Source organism: Trichogramma pretiosum, unplaced genomic scaffold (assembly GCF_000599845.2).
Source record: "Trichogramma pretiosum strain Unisexual culture from Peru unplaced genomic scaffold, Tpre_2.0 scaffold203, whole genome shotgun sequence".
Taxonomy (NCBI): domain Eukaryota; kingdom Metazoa; phylum Arthropoda; class Insecta; order Hymenoptera; family Trichogrammatidae; genus Trichogramma; species Trichogramma pretiosum.
This window is the reverse complement of record NW_019640870.1, coordinates 13,070-34,018: the sequence shown is the minus strand read 5'-3', so window position 1 is coordinate 34,018 and position 20,949 is coordinate 13,070. Positions and strand designations below refer to the sequence as shown.

At 37.6% G+C, this 20,949-nt stretch overlaps 1 protein-coding gene across 2 annotated transcripts in view; it reads left to right on the top strand.

Annotated features, from left to right (window-relative positions):
- LOC106657415 overlaps window positions 1-20,716 on the top strand; it is a 29,807-nt gene extending 9,091 nt beyond the window's left edge. For both annotated transcript variants that reach the window (XM_023457625.1, XM_014378945.2), the window contains exons 2-3: window positions 2,954-3,133; window positions 18,145-20,716. In XM_023457625.1, the coding sequence (XP_023313393.1) occupies window positions 2,985-3,133; window positions 18,145-18,913 (918 nt within the window). In that variant the 5' untranslated portion in view covers window positions 2,954-2,984 and the 3' untranslated portion in view covers window positions 18,914-20,716. The remainder of the gene's footprint in view (window positions 1-2,953; window positions 3,134-18,144) is intronic.
- Window positions 20,717-20,949: the final 233 nt, after the last annotated feature.

The window sequence follows — 20,949 nt, the reverse complement described above, 5'->3', positions numbered from 1 at the left end:
ATAAACATATATGAATAGATAAACTACTCAACAAATGCGTTTATTTGTAGGTAAAATGTTTATATAAACTACGCTTTCTCAAGGTTGAGGAACGTAACCCTCTCTTTCTCATAAGAGTAAGGTCTTATTATCCACGGTTTTGTTATACGCGGTACTTTTGAGGAACGTAACCCCCGCGTATAGCGAGGAACTCCTGTATTTAAAAATTAAATGTATAGTACAATTTATACCTGTGACATTAAAAAATTGAAAAAAACAATTGTCAATTAAAAAGTAACTCATTGGTTTTTTTTATAAAATAAATTTTCAGATCCCGTGTAATACAAATAACAATTTTTTAATAACTTTGACTCCTCTCACAATTTTGACAAATTTTTCTTTTCATACAGTTGGAAAAGTAAATTCAATTTTTTGTTGAAATGAATGTTTCGATTCAAATACTAATCATTTTATTGAAAAACTTTTCAATAACGTCGCTATTCTCACAATGTTTGTGAAGTATCCTCTCGCAAATTTAAGCAGGAAATTCCACGGTTTTTTAGAACGAATTTCCCAATCTTATATGCGTGAAGTATTTATCAATTTTCTAAAAACTTTGGCTACCCCAAAAATTTCGGTGAACTTCCCCTTCTCGCAGTTAAGTAGTGCATTCAACGATTTATTAATGAATTTTCAATTCCATATGTCAAGAGTTTGATCATTTTTTAAAGCTTGGCTAGTTCAACAATTTTGGTGAATAATCCCTTTCTTTAGTTATTCAGTGAATTCAACGGTTCGAATTCCCCAATTCTATATGTATTTCCATTCTACTTTAAGAAAAATAATAATGTTTACAATATTAGCTCTCCCGTGTGGGGGAACATTGTGGAGCAATGGGGAGTGTAATGTACTGACCGCCTCGTTAGCACAACGCATGCGCGAAAGCCAGCGCGACACGCAACCTCGTACATCATACGCAACCTGTTTTAACGACAGTGGGTAAAACCGAGGGTCGATACAGTAGGAGGCAGGCACGAAGGGCAATACCACTATAAAATGTGCACCAACAAAGAGCCACACATGTCACCGCGAGCGCGCTTAAACACGTAGGTAGATGAAAGGATTCCGCCGACACGCACACGCTCGGATCAAAGGGCACCGCAAAGCACTAGCACAACCGACCGTCTCGTATCGCTGCGAGCGCGCGTGAACCCGTAGAGCTATTAATGGATAAAACAGCACCACCGGGTGTAGGTCCGGACGAGCAGGCTGAACCCTGTGGCAGCATTAAAGTGGCCTTTGCCCCGCCTACTGCAACGGCCAATGGCGCTCCCCTTTTCCCAACGCGTTTGAGCTATCTGAACCAGCAGCCTGATCACCCGTCCGTCGACTATCCTTTCTTTCTCCCTCGCGTTGCCGACGTCCCAACGAGTATTTATTAAGTGCGACCCTTCGCTGCGTTATCATTCATTCTTGAACAACCACTTGAGCACCACCATAGTTCCCGGCTAATTAACTGGCGAAACGGCTATATTGATGAACCTCTACTAGATCTAGACTTTGTTAGGAGAATATCTATGAAGGACTCAACCGCAGAATTAGTTAATCAACTTACAAGGAGACCACATGAGGTGCGGGTCACGAAATGTCGTGAAAATTTTTTTCTGGTCTCCTAGTATCTAATAATAAAGCCCTCTATGCTTAGTATGATCCAATGGGCCTTAGGGCCCATTTTAAAAATCATTTTCTAGTTTATTGAAAAATCTTTGTGATTTTCTAACTCGTAATAGGACATTTTAAACGGAAAATTGCACAATTTACAAGTCTCAGAATTAGTCAAAGAATACATTTGAATTTTTTCAGAATTTTTGAAACCTACAATCACTTATTTTCAAAGGTCTCTGAAATTCTTAAGAAAAAAGTAAAAAATTAAATTTGGGCCTTTGAAAATAGGTGATAGCAGGTCTCGAAAATTCTGAAAAAATTCAAATGTATTCTTTGACTAATTCTGAGACTTGTACATTGTGCAATTTTCCGTTTAAAATGTCCTATTACGAGTTAGAAAATCACAAAGATTTTTCAATAAACTAGAAAATGATTTTTAAAATGGGCCCTAAGGCCCATCGGATCAAACTAAGCATAGAGGGCTTTATTATTAGATACCAGGAGACCAGAAAAAAATTTTCAGGACATTTGGTGACCCGCATCTCATGTGGCCTCCTTGTTAGTCTCGAAAGCGATTAGCAAAATTAGTCTCTGAAGTTCTTTGCGAGCTTAGTCTCTGGGCTAATTATTGAACTTAGTCTCTGGACTAGTTATAGAACTTTCCTTCGAACGAGGATATCATAGTCACTTGTCGCCGTTGCATCGTTCACGGGAGAATATCCCGGTGCGAGACTCCGTTGCTGGAGTGCCGATATCTCCTTTGCCCTCTCTTCAGTCAACCTCGTGTTTGAGTATCAACTTCATCGGATGTCCTTTTGACTCTCGGCACGTATCTATCACTCTGTAGACGTCCAATAGTATAAATATCGTTTATTAATAAAGTGGATATTAAAATGCCACCACCTCATAGAAAAAATTCACCAACAAGAAGACTACCTGCATTCAGGGTCATGTATATGCTCCAAAACTTTTTAGGGTCTTCTGGTATCTAATAATCGGTTATGGGTCTTAGGGCCGATTTTTTAAAGGCGTACTATATACTTTCTTTACTTTCAAAAAATTTTAAGATTTTTTTTAATTTTTCATAGAATCTGTTTGAATTTTCTAGAATTTTTCAAATAGTCTATTACCCTTTTTCAGAGGTCTTTCGAACCCCTAAGAAAAACACAAATCTGGGTCTCTGAAATAGTTGAGATAATTTTTCAATCTAAATGATGAGTTTATTTGAGTTTATCAGAAATCATATTTTTTATTTTGTAATGCTTTTCAATTTGCATTAAAAAATCATCAAATATATTTATAATTGCAGATTTATTGACTTTCACCAAAAATCAAAGAAGATGTTGACCGAATCATCCCCACTGGCCCCTTCAAGTCCAAGTTTTGGAGCTGCAACTGGGATTCCGTTTTATGCTAAAGATACACATAAATTTTATTCTCGAAGACGAAAAGAAAGGCAGTTACAATGTATTATGTTTTTTACCATTTTGTGAGTACAATCACATTTTAAAACTCTAAAAATTGACGTAAAGCTATGATGATGACCATAGTTTTAAATAATTTTATTGCTTGAGAATATCTAGCTATAAAATATCCAACTAATTTTGAAAAATAATGAAACAAGCTTTCGACTATTTTAATTAAAATGACAATCATTGCATCAATTACATTATAATCATAATATAATACTAGGGGGGCTCCGCCCCCCTGCTCGCTCCGCTCGCCAACCCCCCGATTAAGTTTAACACTTAAATAAAAAAAATAATGATATTTTTAGTAATAAAACGGTCAAGTATTTTATTGATGAAAAATTAAAAAAAAATAGTCTGTAGGAAAATACATTTTTGGCTATGTTTATCTAGTCCGGGAGCAAGATACCTTCCCGTAGAAAACTGTAGGTGAATGGTTAGAATACGGTGTTATCGATCAATTTTGACGCACGAATTTGGTGGTTAATTTTAGCTCTGAGTGGTACCATATGGTCTAAAATCCATTTGTTTAATTAAATTACCAAAATGGTCGAATATGGATCTTTAAACATCATGTTCGTGTTCTACCAAAAATTTTTTGAGAAAAATGTTCCTTGTGATTTTTCTCTAAAATGCATATTTATCGAGTTATAAGCCAATGAAAATGAGAATAACGCTAATTTCGTGATTATTCGATTGCGTGTAATAACATGAAAAACAATATTTTCGATGATGTGAGCGCTTTTTATTATTCTTTGGACATCTCTATGCAAAGTCTTGTAGTTTTTTTTAAGATTTCTGAGGATTACGTAACGATAATATGCATTTTAGAGAAAAATCACAAGGGACATTTTTTTCTTAAAATTTTTCTTAGAATACGAATATGATGTTTAAAAATCCTTATTCGACCATTTTAGTAATTTTTTTAAACAAATGGGTTTTTAACCACATGGTACCACTTGCAGCCAACATTAACCACCAAATTTGAGTTCAGCGAGTCAAAATCCATCGATAACACCTTATTCTAATCATCTACCTATAGTGTCTTACGGGATACCCTACACCTATAGTGGCTCCTGGACTGATCGTATCACGACACGATTTTTTTTTGATTTCTTGGAATTCTTGTCCTCTTTAAATCCATATTTGGTTTATACTCCCAATTCATCAATAAAAACGAGATTTTCAAAAAAAACTAAAAATCTCGTGATGTAGTTGTCTTTTAATGAGTGCACTTAACAAATCCTCACCGAAAAAATTTCAAAATTCAACACCAGCACTTACTACAGTAGTATAACCATGACAAATATCCGCTCCGTTAGCTGTCCTAAAGTCAGAATCGTTGCTTTTTTCACGTCGTGCGTTTTTTAATGTATACATAGATATTTTATAGTAGACTATATTCTACTGTATTCTACTATATTCTGTAATACTAAATATTCTACTGTATTCTACTATATTCTATATTACTATATTCTAGTATATACAGAATATATTCTATACTTATAATAGGTGATTTTTATCCGCCACCAGTACTTCAAGAATCATTTTTGAACTTCGTACAGCTATTAAAAAAGTGTATTGGCATAAATACAGGTGTGTCCCCTTAAATAAAAAACTTTGTAAACTTTATTAATTTTATTTATCTTGCATTAAACGTTCATCTTTTATTAAACATATCCTACGTCTTCGCACGTGTTGCGTGATGTGAAATGTAGTGCTCCTTCGCGAGTACATAACAAAACGTAAAGCACTCAAAAATACACTACGTTTCGTGATGTACGTATTTGGTTCAGTTAGGCATGAGCGCCCTCCTACGGCGCAGTTCACATCACGTTTCATAGTGGGCTTTACATTGTGTTTCATGACGCCAAGCCTTCCTCGTGTACGCTGCGTCGCGATGACGCGAAGGTAAAACGTCCGTTTTACAATTGCAAGGTCACCAAAGTGTTATAGTACGATAACAATATTCGAGTCCGTTTGTTTTTTTTTTTTTTGAATAAGTAGCTCTGAAAAGAACTTTTTGTTCAAAAAGGGCTAAGCGATCAGAATTGTGGGAATTCTGGTCGCGGTCACAGTTGTTGCTGTACACGACGACGTTCTCTCTGTGCGTCCGTCTTCGGCATAAGAGAGTTTGTCCGTCTGTTAGAAGTGGTTTGCGATGGCTACTTTCTGTCGATCTTACGAACTCTATCGGTTACTCTCCTCCTTAGCCGTCTTTTAAAATATTAAGCAATGAACTTATTACTCAGTTAGAGTGGCTATTAATGCTTTTCGAATAAGAAGGGCAAAGTCGAGTTTAACCTGGATCATGAAAAAACTTTATTTCGACTCGGATAATAAGCATTTTCAGCCACCGTTCGTTTTTGGGTTGCGAGCTTTTTTCAAGCTCGCCCCCTAGCGGCTTGTTTACATATTATATAAATAAACAAATAGTGAGCGCTACTGTTTGTTGTACAATGGGTTGCGGAGAGGACGATTTTGAGCGAGTCTGCGAGTTTTTGCAGAGTTTTGCCGACATTGTACACGTTTAATCAGTCAGAGCGGAAATACGCTTGACAGTTACCAGACTGATGTATAACAAGTGACCCTGAAGAGGGTCGATGTTATTTGCTGCCCCTTAGTTTACAAGTTTTGCAAACTCTACGTTTAGTCCTGAGAAGGACTAGTTTTGATGCAGGCTGTTGATTTGTGCAGAAGGACTGGCTGTGACCAGTGGTGACCAGCTATGACCGATGTTGACCGTCATGGAAGGGATGGTCGGATGGACGATGATGCCGTTGTCGGCTCAGGCTGCTTGGCTGTCACATGACTCGTGAGAGGGGAGTGACACAAATGCCGATCACTTTTCTGTCCAACTTCTAAAGCGAACAGTCAAAAGTCAAAAGACAAAAGTCCAATCACTTTTCTATTCTCACTTGCAACAAGTCAAACAGTCAAAAGCTGATTGAATAAGGTCGAAAGGCACTTATACTAGTACTCTAAACTCGACCTTTTCTCATGCGAATACGACTTTTTTCTGGCGTCAAGTCACCTGGCGGCCGAGTCGGAAACTTGCAAAAGTAAAAAGTGGGGAAAGGTTGTGAAATGACAAGGCGAATATGTTTTTTGCAAATTAGACCAAGTTCACTATTGAATGAAGTCCCTAGGTCGCAACTCTCAAGAGCTCGTCGCCGTGAACGCGAGGACGAGAGTAGATGTGCTCTGGCTGGTAGCCGAGAGACGACTTCCGTTTGCGTGGCCAGGCGCCTCGCTTATATAGGAAGCGAGTGCGCGCTGATTGGCTGATGCCGCGAGGTGGGGACGAGTGCAGCAGTGCACGACGTTTGAGTGGGGACGCACGCAGGGGTCTCGGCGTTAGTGGGAATAACATGTTGTTACGGCGTAGCATACAATAATATAAAAGAATTATAGTTCCTTTAGGTGAGTGTGTATGTGAATGTTGTGCGCATGTCGTTTCAAAGTAGACCAAACACAGCGAATATCGGGTCAGATTAAATATTATTTTTACATTTTGTAACCAATTAATCCCGCCATGGTTATATAATGTACATTATATAATATACATTAATAACAATTAAAAGAGATTAAATGGATTGTGTAAGATTACACAAATTAGATCGATCATGTCTTGAATAGCACGCATCAATGATAACAGTCCTATCTATTGAGTCTGACTGGCGTGAGTGGAAAGATAATTTTATAAAGCATTGCCGATAAAGGATAGAGTAATCCGATGTATGCAATTACATATAGATTCAAAGTGGTATCTTATATGGAATATGCATTAAAAGAAAAGTTACTTTTGGATATGGATGAGAATACATTAGGTGATGTTTTTAGCAGCTGGATTATCGGAGTACATATGAAATACAATAGACCGAAAAAAGTGTGAAATAGTTATTTACATATCAAGGGCTGGTCGCTTCGCTACGCGGCCACGGTGCCTTCAGCGCTACACCAGCCATTGATGTATAAAAGATTTTTATGCATAAGAGCTCGTTTTGAGAACTATATCATGCATAATTGATATCTTCCATTTAATTTCTTTATAGCACTCTAAACTAAAAAATGTAACTTTGTCCTTAGTTTTAGGCTCTTGTGTACATACTGTATATACATATGTCTTGAATCTAAATATACTGCTTTTCCTAGTGTCTTGATGAGTAGAGTCGGTATAACATCGGACACGCTGTATTTCTTTCTATTATTCAGTTTCTACTGCTTCACTTTTACAGCCATCGTGTTCGGTGTGAACATGATTTAAAAATGACATTTCTATCTCGTGTAAATATATTTACATTCAAGAAAGAGAGGTTAAAGGCAGCGTGAGTCAGCTCGCCATTTTAACATGTAGCAGAAAGCACTGGTTACACACACGCGAGCTGCGCGAGTCGTCTTGGCTCTACGCGAGTCTGCGGGACTCACAAGTCTCCTCGACTGTACGCACGGGTCCTCGACCTATACTAAATGATTACAGTGCGAGGAGAAGTGTGAATTGTCGCCACATAGCGCGCGGCTCTTCTCGACTGAACGCGAATGGATTACTCATTGAGCACGCTCAGCACGAAATCAGCCTCAAACTGAAAATACAACTAAATTATTACATGAAGCTTGGATAATAGAAATAGTTTTACGAGAAACTGAAAATAAAAAAAAGTTTGAAGCGAGAAGACCTTGTAGAAATTGCGAAAAGCTAAACGAAGGTATGAGATACCACCCAGAGGATATGTGTTGGTTTAAAAAAATGGGTAGAAGAGAAGCAGTGACAGTTGGAACTAACTCAACACTGGAGGTAGAAATGAATGAAGAAAGAAAAAACTAAAAATCACAAAAGTAAGAATGCTCATTGATAATAAATTAAAGTTGAATGGGACACATGATCCCGGTTTCGTTAATTGATTACAAATTAGTTAAAAAAAAAATTATGCAAAGTATTTAAATAAAATACGATTAAATACAGTCAGTGATGTGAATGATACAAATGGCTCAATGACTATAAAAATAAAATTTTTTAAATAGAAGAATTTGTCGATGTGTTTATCGTGGAAAGAGATAATTTTATGGAAGGTTTTGTAACAGGCTTGGATATGATACAAAAATTCTAGCTTATTTAAGATGAATAAGTAAACATTAAGCAGAGAAAGACGGAAAAAATAGAAACTGAAATAATTTCTGAAAAATATGAAAAAGAAGTAGAGATAAATTTTAACGAACATTTGGAGATTGTTCGTCGAAGATGAATCACGTAAAAAATGATCAAAATAATAAAATAAAAAAAATAATTGAAAAGCACTTTTTTCTTTCTCTCTTTACAAGACACCCTCTTCTTAGAAGGGCCTGCAGGGGGGCTTGGAGCCCGTGCGCAGGAAGAGTTTAACTACCCCCCTCCCTACTGTCTCGCATTTGCCCTGTGGGGCAGGGGAAACCTGGGGGTATACGTAGTGCATAAGCACTACACCCCCCTCCTCCTCCTCCAGGGAAAAACCCGCTTCGAGACAGGTGGAGCACATGGGCTCTCATCCCACCGAACGGCAATCGGAAAAATCCGATTTCCCCCGCCAGGATTTGAACCCACGGCTCCTCGAGCGGTCTATTGTCTCCGAGGCTAGCACGCTAACCACTGAGCCAACGACCGCTTTAATTGAGGATAAATACTGCAGCAAGAGACCTTACAGATTCACAATGGACGATAAAAAAAAATCGTTGAGCAGGTTGCGAAATTTAAAAAAAAAAGTTAATTGAGGAGTCCTATAGCCCATTCGCAGCCCCAGATACATTGGTTTTTAAGAAAGAAGAGAACGGAAGGTCGAGATTGTGTGTATTGACTTTAGAGAATTGAATAAGTTGGTTGTACCACGATCTCAGCCTTCTCCATAGATTGGAAATTTGATAGCGAAGACTAGGAATTGCCAATACTTCACAACACTGGATATACATTCAGCCTTTTGATCGATACCTCTGAGAATTGAAGATAAGAGGAAAACGGGTTTTGTGACGCAGGAAGGTCACTACCAGTGGACGTGTCGTCCTTTCGGTTTAAAGACCGAGCCAGCAATTTTTCAGAGAATTCCCAGCAATATTTTAAGACAACACGACCTTAAAAAGTTTTCAGAGAATTATATGGATGAAATTTTCATATTTTCAGAGGCATTTGAAGAACATCCAGAATGTGTGGAGAAAGTTTTAGAAGCAATTGAAAAAGAAGGATTCAGACTAAAATTTAGCAAGTGTAACTTTGCCGCAAGTACAGTAAAATATTTAGGTCATGTTTTAGAAAATAATACAGTAAGACCAGGAAAGGATAATTTGAAATCAATTATGAACTTTCCTCAAGCTAAAACTCAAAAAAACATTCGTAAATTTTTGGGTAAAATAAATTTTTACCATGAGTATATACCAGGTAGTGCAAAACTATTAGATCCATTACATAAGTTGCTCTAGAAAGATGAAAAATTTCAGTGGACCGAAGAATGTGAAGAGGCTTTTGAAAAAATAAAAAAATTATTGTGCTTAAGACCAATATTAGAAATATTTAATAATCATTTGCCGATGAAAGTCTTCACAGATGCATCAATAGAGAGCATTGGTGCTGTTTTGGAACAAGAACAGCCAAATGGAAAACTTAAACCAGTGGTTTATTTTTCAAAGAAAAATAATGAAAGCCAAAGAAGAGAGAGAGCGATTTATTTGGAATGCCTGACTATTAAAGAAGCTCTGAAGTACTGGCAACATCTGTTGATTGGTGGGAGGTTTACGGTATTTTCTGATCATAAGCCTCTTCAAAATTTGAATATTAAAGCCAAGATGGACGAAGAGTTGGGTGAGTTGGTTGAGAATAAGCCAGATGATAGCTAAAATATGTCCATATTATTATTCGGAAAATTTAATAAAGAATAGAAAAAAAATAGGTAAAAATTGTGAAGTATGTATCAGAAATAAATCAAGAGGTCAAGCAAAGTATGTACAAATGTCGTTTTTGAGACCATCAACAAAACCATTTGATAGTATTATGTCGCTTGATACCATTGGAGGTTTTCGAAGTCAAAGATAAACGAAAAAATATTTACATCTGTTAGTTCATCATTTTACGTGATATGCATACATATTGACATCGAAAACACAAAGTGCAACAGATTTTATTAAATTAATAAAAAGTGTGTTGGAAATAAATAATATCGAAACTGTATTATCAGACCAGTATCCCCGTATTAAACATCTATCTCTCTGATTCATTTTCCATGTCAACCACTACATCCATCGACGCATTGCCATATAACGTCAACTTGCACAATCCATCCTTCAATCATCGCTCTCACCTTTACCATCATCTCCTTTCTTGCAAGAAGCGTGACTGGATTTTACGTTGTCGTAAGGAACACCTCACACCATCCGTTGTGACACATCACACCACCGTCCGTGGGCCACGACAAACGGACTGACTTGCAACGCTTCCAAAACAAAGGTCATGCTAATTGGAAGATTGAGCTTCATGACCTCGTTGGGACCAGCATATTGCCTGCAGGACTGAATATTGGTGGTGACATTGTCCCTTTCTCGGAAGAGATCAAGACTCTGGGCGTCTTCTTATCGGGAAGGTTTAACTGTGATCAACAGATAAAATATATGACCTCAAAAGTTCACCATTCTCTCTACGCCTTGCGTTTCTACAAGCACGCCCTCTCATGGATAATGCGTCTGAAGCTGGTGGGCGCCCTGGCGACGCCTCACCTAGACTACCCATCACCAGGATTGACTGACCTGACAAAGGAGCAGTCTCTAGCACATCAACACCTGCAGAACGCCTGCATTGGATTCATATATGGCACAATACTCAGGATGGCTCACGTCACTCCCTATCGATTAGCTCTGGGATGGCTTTCGTCTGGGGGACGCAGAGATGTTATCAACTGCTCCCTAACATTTCGCATCATCAAAGATGCTTCACCAGGCTATCCCAGAAGATGTTTTCGAGTCATCGGAAAGCCGGCTGAGAATGAGAAAATCAAACAGTCCGCACGGCATCGACCCCTAGTGCTCTACTACAAGGCGCCCCGCACCGCATCTTAAGATCACTCATTTGCTTTTTCATCTGCCATAACAATCAATAAACCTTTCATCACGAACATCCTCTCCCCGCCTCCTCTTTTCAAGTACCTTCACACCTCCTTCCTTATGCAGCACAAGAAAGCGGAGTGGTTGCAGCGATGCGGGATGGAGGGCCTTGCCCCTGTCCTGCGTGAAGTGACTCACGTGCTGAATTTGAATAGGGTATAACCAAAATTGCGCGATGGAACTACTATCTATGTTTGTTAAATGTGCTGTATCCTCTGAACTTACAACTGTATTGTTATCATTACTATTGTTTACACTTTTACTGTCTGTTTAAACTGCCATTGGGCCTCATGTGGTTATACCTCAAGGCCCCAATAAATCTCTTAATCAATCAATCAATCTCTATCTCACTGCTCTTCTCGCTGTTTATAAACGATCTACCAGTCGTCCTTGTTGCCTCAAAATGCAACTCTTTGCTGACGATCTGCAGGTCTACAGCTCGTTTTTTCAAACAGCCTCTTGCTGAACAAGGCTAAGACACAAATGATGCTGATAGGCAGTGATGCTTTTCTGGGGCGCTTTGACCTCTCAACCACACTCCGGATACTTTTGTATGGCTTGCCCCTGCCGTATGCAACCTTAGTGAAGTAATTGGGAGTGGGGATTCAGCCAAACCTTGACTCGGGAGCAAACGTCAGCCATGTGATAAAGCGTGCAATAAAAAAAACAAGAAAAATTATATTCACTTCTACTAAACTAAATTTATAATATAATGCAAACTCGACTTCACGACCTGACAAGAGGAAAAGGTCGTGTAATTTATAACACGAAGAGTTATGTTAAACTCAACAATAATAATTTATTTAACAATATATAACTATTGCTGCCACCGCTCGCACACACATCACTATATACACTATTTACAAATACTGTTACGCAACACTATAACAAATGAGCCGCTATACGCGCGAACGTGGGTAAGAAATGCCTACTATATTCACCAGTTTCGGCGATGATCGCTCGGTATAAATTGCTGATACCTCGCCGAGAGCTGCTTTCTGCTTTAAAAGTTGCAGAGCATAGAGCTTTATAAGTTTCTCCGTGAGTTGCCAACCGAAGGCTAGTGACTTCCCATCGTCCAGACTGGCCTTTTTATAGCGCCAAACTCTCACCAAAATCTTCCTACCCCAGCGACCATCAGCTGATTTGTCATAGAAGTGATACAATCAGCTGACTGGCTGTCAAAGTAGGGGCACAACAGCTGATGGTAGTGGTAGAACATCAGCTGTTTTATGAATAAACAAAGCCGTGGATCCCTAGCGTCACAGTACTGCCACGACCTATACATAAAGAGCTCGTAGAATTACCAATTTTCCTGCATTTTGATTATGCGTGCGCAGTCTATAACGATCGGTTCCAATATCAAGAACTCAAACTCTAAAGAGCCTTAAATACCTGCTTAAGATATGTCGTCAATCGTATAGAATTGATGGACAATGTCACCCCTCACCGCCTAGCAAAACAGTACTTATTCGCTTCAATTGTATATACCGCCATCTCATTGAATGATCCTTCATATCTGTGACCTAGATTTACCATGCCACCTACTAGCGTCACAAAACGCTCATTAAAAAGCCTTCCTTAGCGTTCTCACATTCACCGTAAAACAAAAGAAATCCAGCACCATCAAATCTTCATTTTACTACACTGTAACATATCTAATCAACTGTCTCTTTCCTGAATCAGTAAACTTTAATCCTCAATCCCTAGCCCAATTTAAAACCAGAGTCTTTAGTAAACTACTTGACATAGATAATGACGAATACTCATGTACTGCACCATAACTTCACCCTTCATACTACTTACCTCACTATCACTATCACTATCGCTACCATTACGTCACACTTTTCATCTCCATGCAGCACTACGGTATACTTATACTACTAGTGGCAACCCCAGTTGCAGAATGCTGAGCAAATATAAAATTTAAATTCAATATTACAACCTAGTTGCTGACAGGACTGTTGCCTTGATTTTTCATTCAGATGCATACGCAGGATTATTTCCGTTAATTATTATTAATTAATAATATAATTAACAATATAATTAATAATATATTAATTATCATTAATTAATATTATATTATATTATTGATATTCTTATGAACAATATGCAAACGATGAAGTTATACGAATGGGTTTTTTTGTGTGTTACCTCCCACTTTCCCGACTCCGCTTTCACGACAACCATTTTCACGACAAGTATTCTTTCCGACGTCGATCGTAAAGAATAATGACAATGAATATGTAATAACAAATTTATTAACTTAAAAAATGAAAGTATCTATCAGAGATTTATAGTGTGAGCCAATGAACGAAGATATTTCTCTGTCGAAGATAAATTCATGCTGAGCAATCCATTTTAGTTTTGGTGCTCTTTTTATAGAGCGTCCTAATCCTAACTCTGCGATGCATATCTCCACATAGGCCTGTTATTTTTGGAACTCCCTCAGTGCACTGTACAAGTCTGGATGGTGTTTGCCGACAATTAACCCAAAGCGATTGTGCCATCCTTCACTAACGTTATTTGTTTTATGAGTCACTGCTAGCACAGCATCATACTGATTCCATAACTGTATTGGAGAACGTGGAGGTGTAGCTTTCTTAGGACGTCTTCCTTGAACTGCTGGAATGCCAATAACATAGTATTCGGGTAAGTAATTGAAGACAGTCTTCAGTGCACTTGGAGCTTCTTTTTTAAAAGCTTTAAATGTTGGCAACACATCGTCTACGGGAACATAAACTAGGGCCATCATCATATGTACAACATTTTAAATACTTGTGAAAATGGTTGTCGGGAAATTTTATTCGGGAAAATGGTTTTCGTGAAATTGGATTCGGGATTTTCGATTGTCGGGAAAAATACTTGTCGTGAAAATGGTTGTCGTGAAAGCGGAGTCGGGAAAGTGGGGTGGAACCATTTTGTGAGTACGAGTGCCGGTTACGCTTGCACGAGAAGAGAACTGTTTCACGCAATTTCTGGGGAAAAAGCTTGGCACTTGCTGCATACGACATTTTATGAAATACTATGCAAAAAGTGCACAAATAACGAGCATGATATCTCACAAAATATCAGAAATTTTACCGCTTAACAGTGTCCAAAAATGCTTTTTGTGCACTAAAAAGTGTGCCCAAAAGGGGATTTTTCGCTTTACAATTGCATAATAGTTATTTATGCAATAGTATGACGAAAAATGTCTTTTTTCGCACATTTTTTAGTGCGCCAAAAGCGTTTTTGGATACTTGTGTGCGGTAAAATGACACATTTTGGACACGGGTGTGCGGTAAAACGCTTTATTTTAATGAACGTATTTTTCGCCTACTATTGCATAAAATTTTGTATGCAACACGTGCCCAGCTTTTTGGGCACTTGTTACATAAATAACTATTTTCGCACATTTTTCAGTGCGCGAAAAGCGTTTTTGGGCACGAGTGTGCGGAAAAAGATACGAGTGTCGGCTATGCCAGCACGTTGATTCAATAATTTTCAAGGGTACTAAGAATTTTCTCTGAAACAATAACAGTTGTAGAATTGAAAAAATATTTTATTGCTTCAAAATTTTGCATATATTTCTATTTATTTGAATGATATCTCTGATTGGCCGAAAATTGGATGGTGGCCAAGCACATTCACCCTCTTTCAGATATGTTAGATGTTTTGGATGTTGATATGACCTCTGAAATCCCAGCCCTCTAAAGGTTAAATGTGTTAGATGTATTAGCTTTTTCAATGATTTAAAAATTGGATGAGCTGAAAATTCTCTTTCAGCTCGTGCCATCATCGCTCATTTTTTTAAAAAGCCATTACTGCACCCGTTGAAAAATATAATATTTTTGTTCTGCAAATATAAATAAGCGTTGGAACATGATTAAATTATGGTTTTGTACAGGTATTGTAAAAATTAAATAATTTAGTATCATTTTAACCAGTCAGTACAACCTAAAAATAACGAAAATTCTCGAAGAAGTTTTTACAGGGGCCAGATCGGTGACCTGGTGCACCAGGTCGACAGAATCCGGTTCTACACTTTACAATCAGTCACTACGATCCGAAAATAACGAAAATTCTCGATGAAGGTTTCACGTGGGCCAGATCAGCGACCTGCTGCACCAAGTCGACGGAATGTGGTTTGACACTTTTTACACATTCAGCACAACCTAATAATAACGAAAATTCTCGAAGAAGTTTTCACGGGGGCCAGATCGGCGACCTGGTGCACCAGGTCGACGGAATGTAGCAATCAGACCTTCGGCTGACCACCCTCAACAACCCTTAAAAATTTTAGACATTCGGTAAAGTCGTTTTCCAGAAACCGCTGTCACAAAATATGTCAAAATCTACCGAGCTGAATTATTTACAACAACTTTCATTATTTACACTTAAATGACCCTTTTTACATAAATAATAGCAACTTTTTCGATTTTATTTAAAAAATTTGGGCCACAATTAAAGATATCACAGTTTAAAGATATCCCTAATGTTACTAAAAAAACGAAAACAAAAGATTATTAGTGATTCGTACCCGTCTGACATCAAAATACCCGGAGATGATGTCGTCGAGCTCTCTTCGCTAACTTGGTGCACCAGGTCTACGAATCACGATCTACCCACTTGATCTCATTGATTCGTAACTGTTTGACATAAAAATACCCGAATATGAAGTCGTCGAGCTCTCTTCGGTATCCCGCTGCACCAGGTCAACTAACCACTGTTTATTCACTTTGGCTCATTGGTTTGTACCTGTATGATACTATTCGGCTTGTCAGTCAGTACGATCCGAAAATTACGAATATTCTCGAAGAAGTTTTCACATGAGCCCAGAATTTGATTCTACAACTTTTAACCAGTCACTTTCATCAGAAAATAACGAAAATTCTAGAACATGGTTTTACATTGGCCAGTTCGGTGTCCTCGTGCACCAGGTCGACTGATTTTGGTAACCAGACCTTCAGCTGACCACCCTCAACGACCCTAGAAACACATACGCCAAACACACTGTCACGCATCCAAACACACTCATACACATACCAATAACATCTAATAAATAGAAAAATATATCATAAAATTCGGCGGAAATTTTGTACCGAAGAAGCCTGCACAGGGGCCAGATTGGTGACCTGGTGCACCAGGTCGACGGAATGTGGTTTTACGCTTTTCACCCATTCAGTACAACCTAATAATAACGAATGTTCTCGAAGAAGTCTTCACAGGGGCCAGATCGGTGACCCGGTGCACCAGGTCGATGGAATGTGCTTTGACGCTTTTTACCCAGTCAGTACAACCTAATAACAATGAATGTTCTCGAAGAAGTCCTTACAGGGGCCAGATCGATGACCTGGTGCACCAGGTCGACGGAATGTGGTTTGACGCTTGTTACCCAGTCGGTAAAACCCAAAAATAAAGAAAATTCCCGAAGAAGATTTCGCAGGGGCCAGATCGGTGACCTGGTGCACCAGGTCGACGGAATGTGACAATCAGACCTTCAGCTGACCGTCCTCAACCACCCTAGTAAATTTCAGACCATTTCGTAACGCCGTTTTCCAGGAACCGTTGACACAAAATAGGTTAAAAAGTACCGAGCTGAAAGGATAAGAGACTTCGCTTCGCTCAGCATTAACTAATGTAAACTTTTACTATATTGTTGTTAAATTGATATCAACAGTGTAACCCTTAAACCTTGCTTTACACGCCCGTGCGGGTGTCCCTTGGATCTGCAGGTCTGTCTTAGCGCGTAGAGGCTTTTCCAGTGTATATTCCTAGAGGGTTGAAGAAAGGGGAATACAGGGATTCACACTCACTCACACTAAGAAACAAACATTCAATATTAACAATAACAACTATCAGGTTTATTCTTATGCAATAAACATTATACACGGCCTCAGAGAGTACCCGAATACCCGGTCGACGGCAGACGTGACGATCGTAGCCCTGATAGGCGCATTGGCCCGTACGACTCACCACACGATGTCGAGATCTTCTCCTGGTCCAGATCCACCCTTGGTCGTCCTTACGGTCTGTTCAGCCATTGGATCCATTGGTTATCTCTCTCGCACTCGGGTCGACTCGTCCCGGTACTCGCTCTCTTAACTTGGGCGACGTAGGATATCTTCAATCCGACGTAGACATCCCCGAGGATGTCGCGCTCAACTCGCACACTTGAGCTCCATTCGCTCTCAAAGCAAATCTTCGACTCTCTACAGTTAGAAAATAAAGTTCTTACTTAAGCTTAATTTTAGGTTAAATCGGGGTTTTATTTGAGCCTGTAGCGCCCTTAAAATGTCCTTGAAAAAAAGTAACGAAATACAAGTTTTGACGTAAAATTTTCCGCTTTTTTCAAATTTACAATAAAAAATAGGGGTTTCCATTTGAAAAATTTATTATTGGGTCGCTGTAGCTTTAAGGTTATGTTCAAGGTCAAATTCAAGGTCACCATTGGATTCCCCATTAAAAAATACGTCTTATATGAAGTTTTAGGTTTTTTTTCTCCGCATATTTAGCCCGCTTTTAGGAGGTTTCCATACTTTTGTAACACCCTGTATAATATATAATAACATATAATAAGGCCTAATTATTCTCAACTTAATTTTAAACATCTTTGATAACGCATATTCTTACTTTTGATTGAAATAAGAGAGCTATGATGAGTGTAACACCCTAAAGATCTAGTATTCTACAAACTAAAAATTTTCTGCAAATAAAATCAAAAATTTCGTAAAATTTTTCAGCGGGTTTCCAATTGCAAAACTTTGATTAATAAAATTTTCAAAAATTAATTATTATACGTACTAACTATTAATGCTTATCAATTATACACGACGTTTCTGAAAATTTTATATATTTAATAATTCATTACATCATGATTTTTATTAATGAAACAATTTTCAATAAAAAAATGTGTTTATTTTATTTTTTTCAGAGCAACATTTATTATGGCGCTTGTCATAACAATCAGTTATACTATTTATAATCCTTTACGTTCTGTAAATGACATTGATTCAAATAAAGATGACATGGTAACTAATAGCACTCCAGTTAATAACATTCTTCCATCAAGTGTTGCAGAAGATTCTATTTCTAACGAAGTAGAAACGATGCACGTGCCTCAAAATGTATTACTTTCAAAAAAAGATTCACCACAGCTGACATCGAAAACAGCTCAAACTTTTATCAATAATAATTTGGATGAAAATGAACTACAAAAAGCTATAATCGCTGGAAAAGAGGCTATCCGTGCGCGACAGCTTGCCGATGCTCAAAGTGATACTTTACCTCCGCATTCTCCTAGTTTTCTACATCAATATGCCGTTAATACTAATGAATTGTCTGATGAGATAGCCATGGTTGGCATAGCTGAAATTGCGGCAACAAAAGAAATTGAAAATGAGCGTAATTCTTCTGGCAAACCATCGAGTTTCGGAAATTTCATAAAAAACGAATGGATTTCAGATAATATTTGTATGAATGAAATTTCAAGATGTGAAAATTTAAATGGTGAATACCGAACGATTGATGGGTCTTGTAATAATCCTGAAAACTTAGGAATGGCTTTTACACCTTTTTCGAGATTATTACAGCCTGATTATAGCAATGGTATAGATTCTCCAAGGACCAGTAAGTCGGGTAGCAAACTACCTAGTGCAAGAAAAATAAGTTACATGGTAAATGAAGTATATATCTCTGAATAATTTCATTTTAAAATATAGATTTGATGAATTACAAAAAATAGTTTTAAAAAATCCTAAAATAATCAATCTTACTTGAGAGAATCTATTGTTTACAGCTTTTAATAGCTAAAATTCTAAAATTTAGTATTAAAGATGGAAAAATTATTAGTGTCACGTCGGGAGACGGGACTTTTGTAACCTCACGGTTACTGTGGTCTTGTATAAAAATTTTTTAGTGCCAAGACGAGACGTCTTATAGCACAGGGTATATTTCCGTGTGTTTATGTGGTTTTAAAATATCGTGATTGTTCGAAGGGAGAAAGGGTCACTTTCCTCAAGGCGAAATGGTTACCCATTGATCGCCTCGGGGCAGTGATGTCATTAGGAGTTATATTGTTTTATGAAATTAAATTATTTAGAAAAGGGGAAAAAATACAAATAAAGTTAGAACAAGCATTTTTAAATAGATAAGGATATATTAGAATTTATGACTTACATTGTTGAGGTGTAGACGGCTGGAGGCGTCGTGGCACAGAGGCAGAGACACAGAGGACACTAAGAAAAGAGAGAGAGACCCGCACTGGTCGGAGTCGCGAACGAGAGTGATTGAAAATTTTTTTGATAGAGAGAATCAGTTACAGATCTTCGACGTGTAGCTTTTTGTTTGTAACGGCTTCGGCGGCTAAAAATTATGGGAACTCCGTTTCTGTGAGACTTGCGTCTTTGTCTCTGCCTTTGTGACGCGAGCAGCCTGCAGCTCGTCTATCGACACATACGTTGTTACTCGAACTCTGATCTTCTAGATCGTTCGATTTAATTTCTAATGTATTTTTATTTCTATTTATTAGCAAAAAAAAGGTTGATGTTCATAATAAATAATAAATAATAAATATTAACTAAAAAAAAAATATTGTTGTAATACATAAGGAATAATTTTCGATCGCCAGCGAGCCATCTCATCTTTACTGCGTTTCTGACGAATTGAACGTAGGGAAAAGGATCTGGGTTTTTGATTATATATATAAATTAATTATTTATAAGGGTGTGATTATTGCGGTTACTTATACGTAAACAATAATGTAGAAAATGTTGTTCATAGTAAAAACAGAATCAATGCCCGTGAGAACATTGATTCTTCGACGGTTGCACTGGGGCCATGTGGTTTGTTTACAAATTTGACAGGTCCGGGATTCAAAAATATATTTCCCGGCCAACTTCGGCAGAGATAGGGCTGCCTATTTTCCGGGGCTCTTGGTTTTTGATTATGTTAAATATATCACGTTTTTAGAGGTGATATCACACCCCCATTGTTAAACGGTGAGTAGGTGATGATGAAAAGAAACTACGAGCCGTAGCTCTGGGTTATTGTAAAACATTAATGAACTTGGTATTCTTAGTTGTTGATATTTAATAGTGATTTCGTTATACGTATATGAAAGAATTGTAACGCATTCGCATAAATATTTGTAGAAGAATGTGAAAGTTTTTTGGTTTATAAGTTGATTTTCTCTTGAAGGATGGGAATATACGTCATCGATTTAGTATTGAGGGATGGCTCACTGGCAATTTACATTTCTTTTCGTAGATACAGATAAATTTGATTTACCTCCTAGTACAAATAGTATTGGATTGTGGTTTCATTAAGTTTCATTAATTAAAATTAAATAAAAATAATCTATGAGTTAATATCTTAAAATATAGTGATACTTAGGCAAGTTATGTGTTACAAACAAAATTATGGAATTATACAATAAAAATACAAACGGTTGAACAAATGTAAAGTATAAATTTCACACACAAAATAATATATCAAATAAATTATAAATGCATACAATAAAAAATTTAATTAAATAAGTGACAAAGAAATACAAAAAAAAGAGAAGAAGAAGGAGAGAAGAAAAAAATTAGTGGTGAGAAGAAGGAAAAAAAATTATAAATTAGTAAATAAAATAAATTAAATAAATGAGTCGGTGCATGATTTTAATGTATAGGATGTTGGTTTTCCGTACTCATCGTTGTTGGCTGCTCATGACGCTTCCTCCTTTTTGAGGATGGCT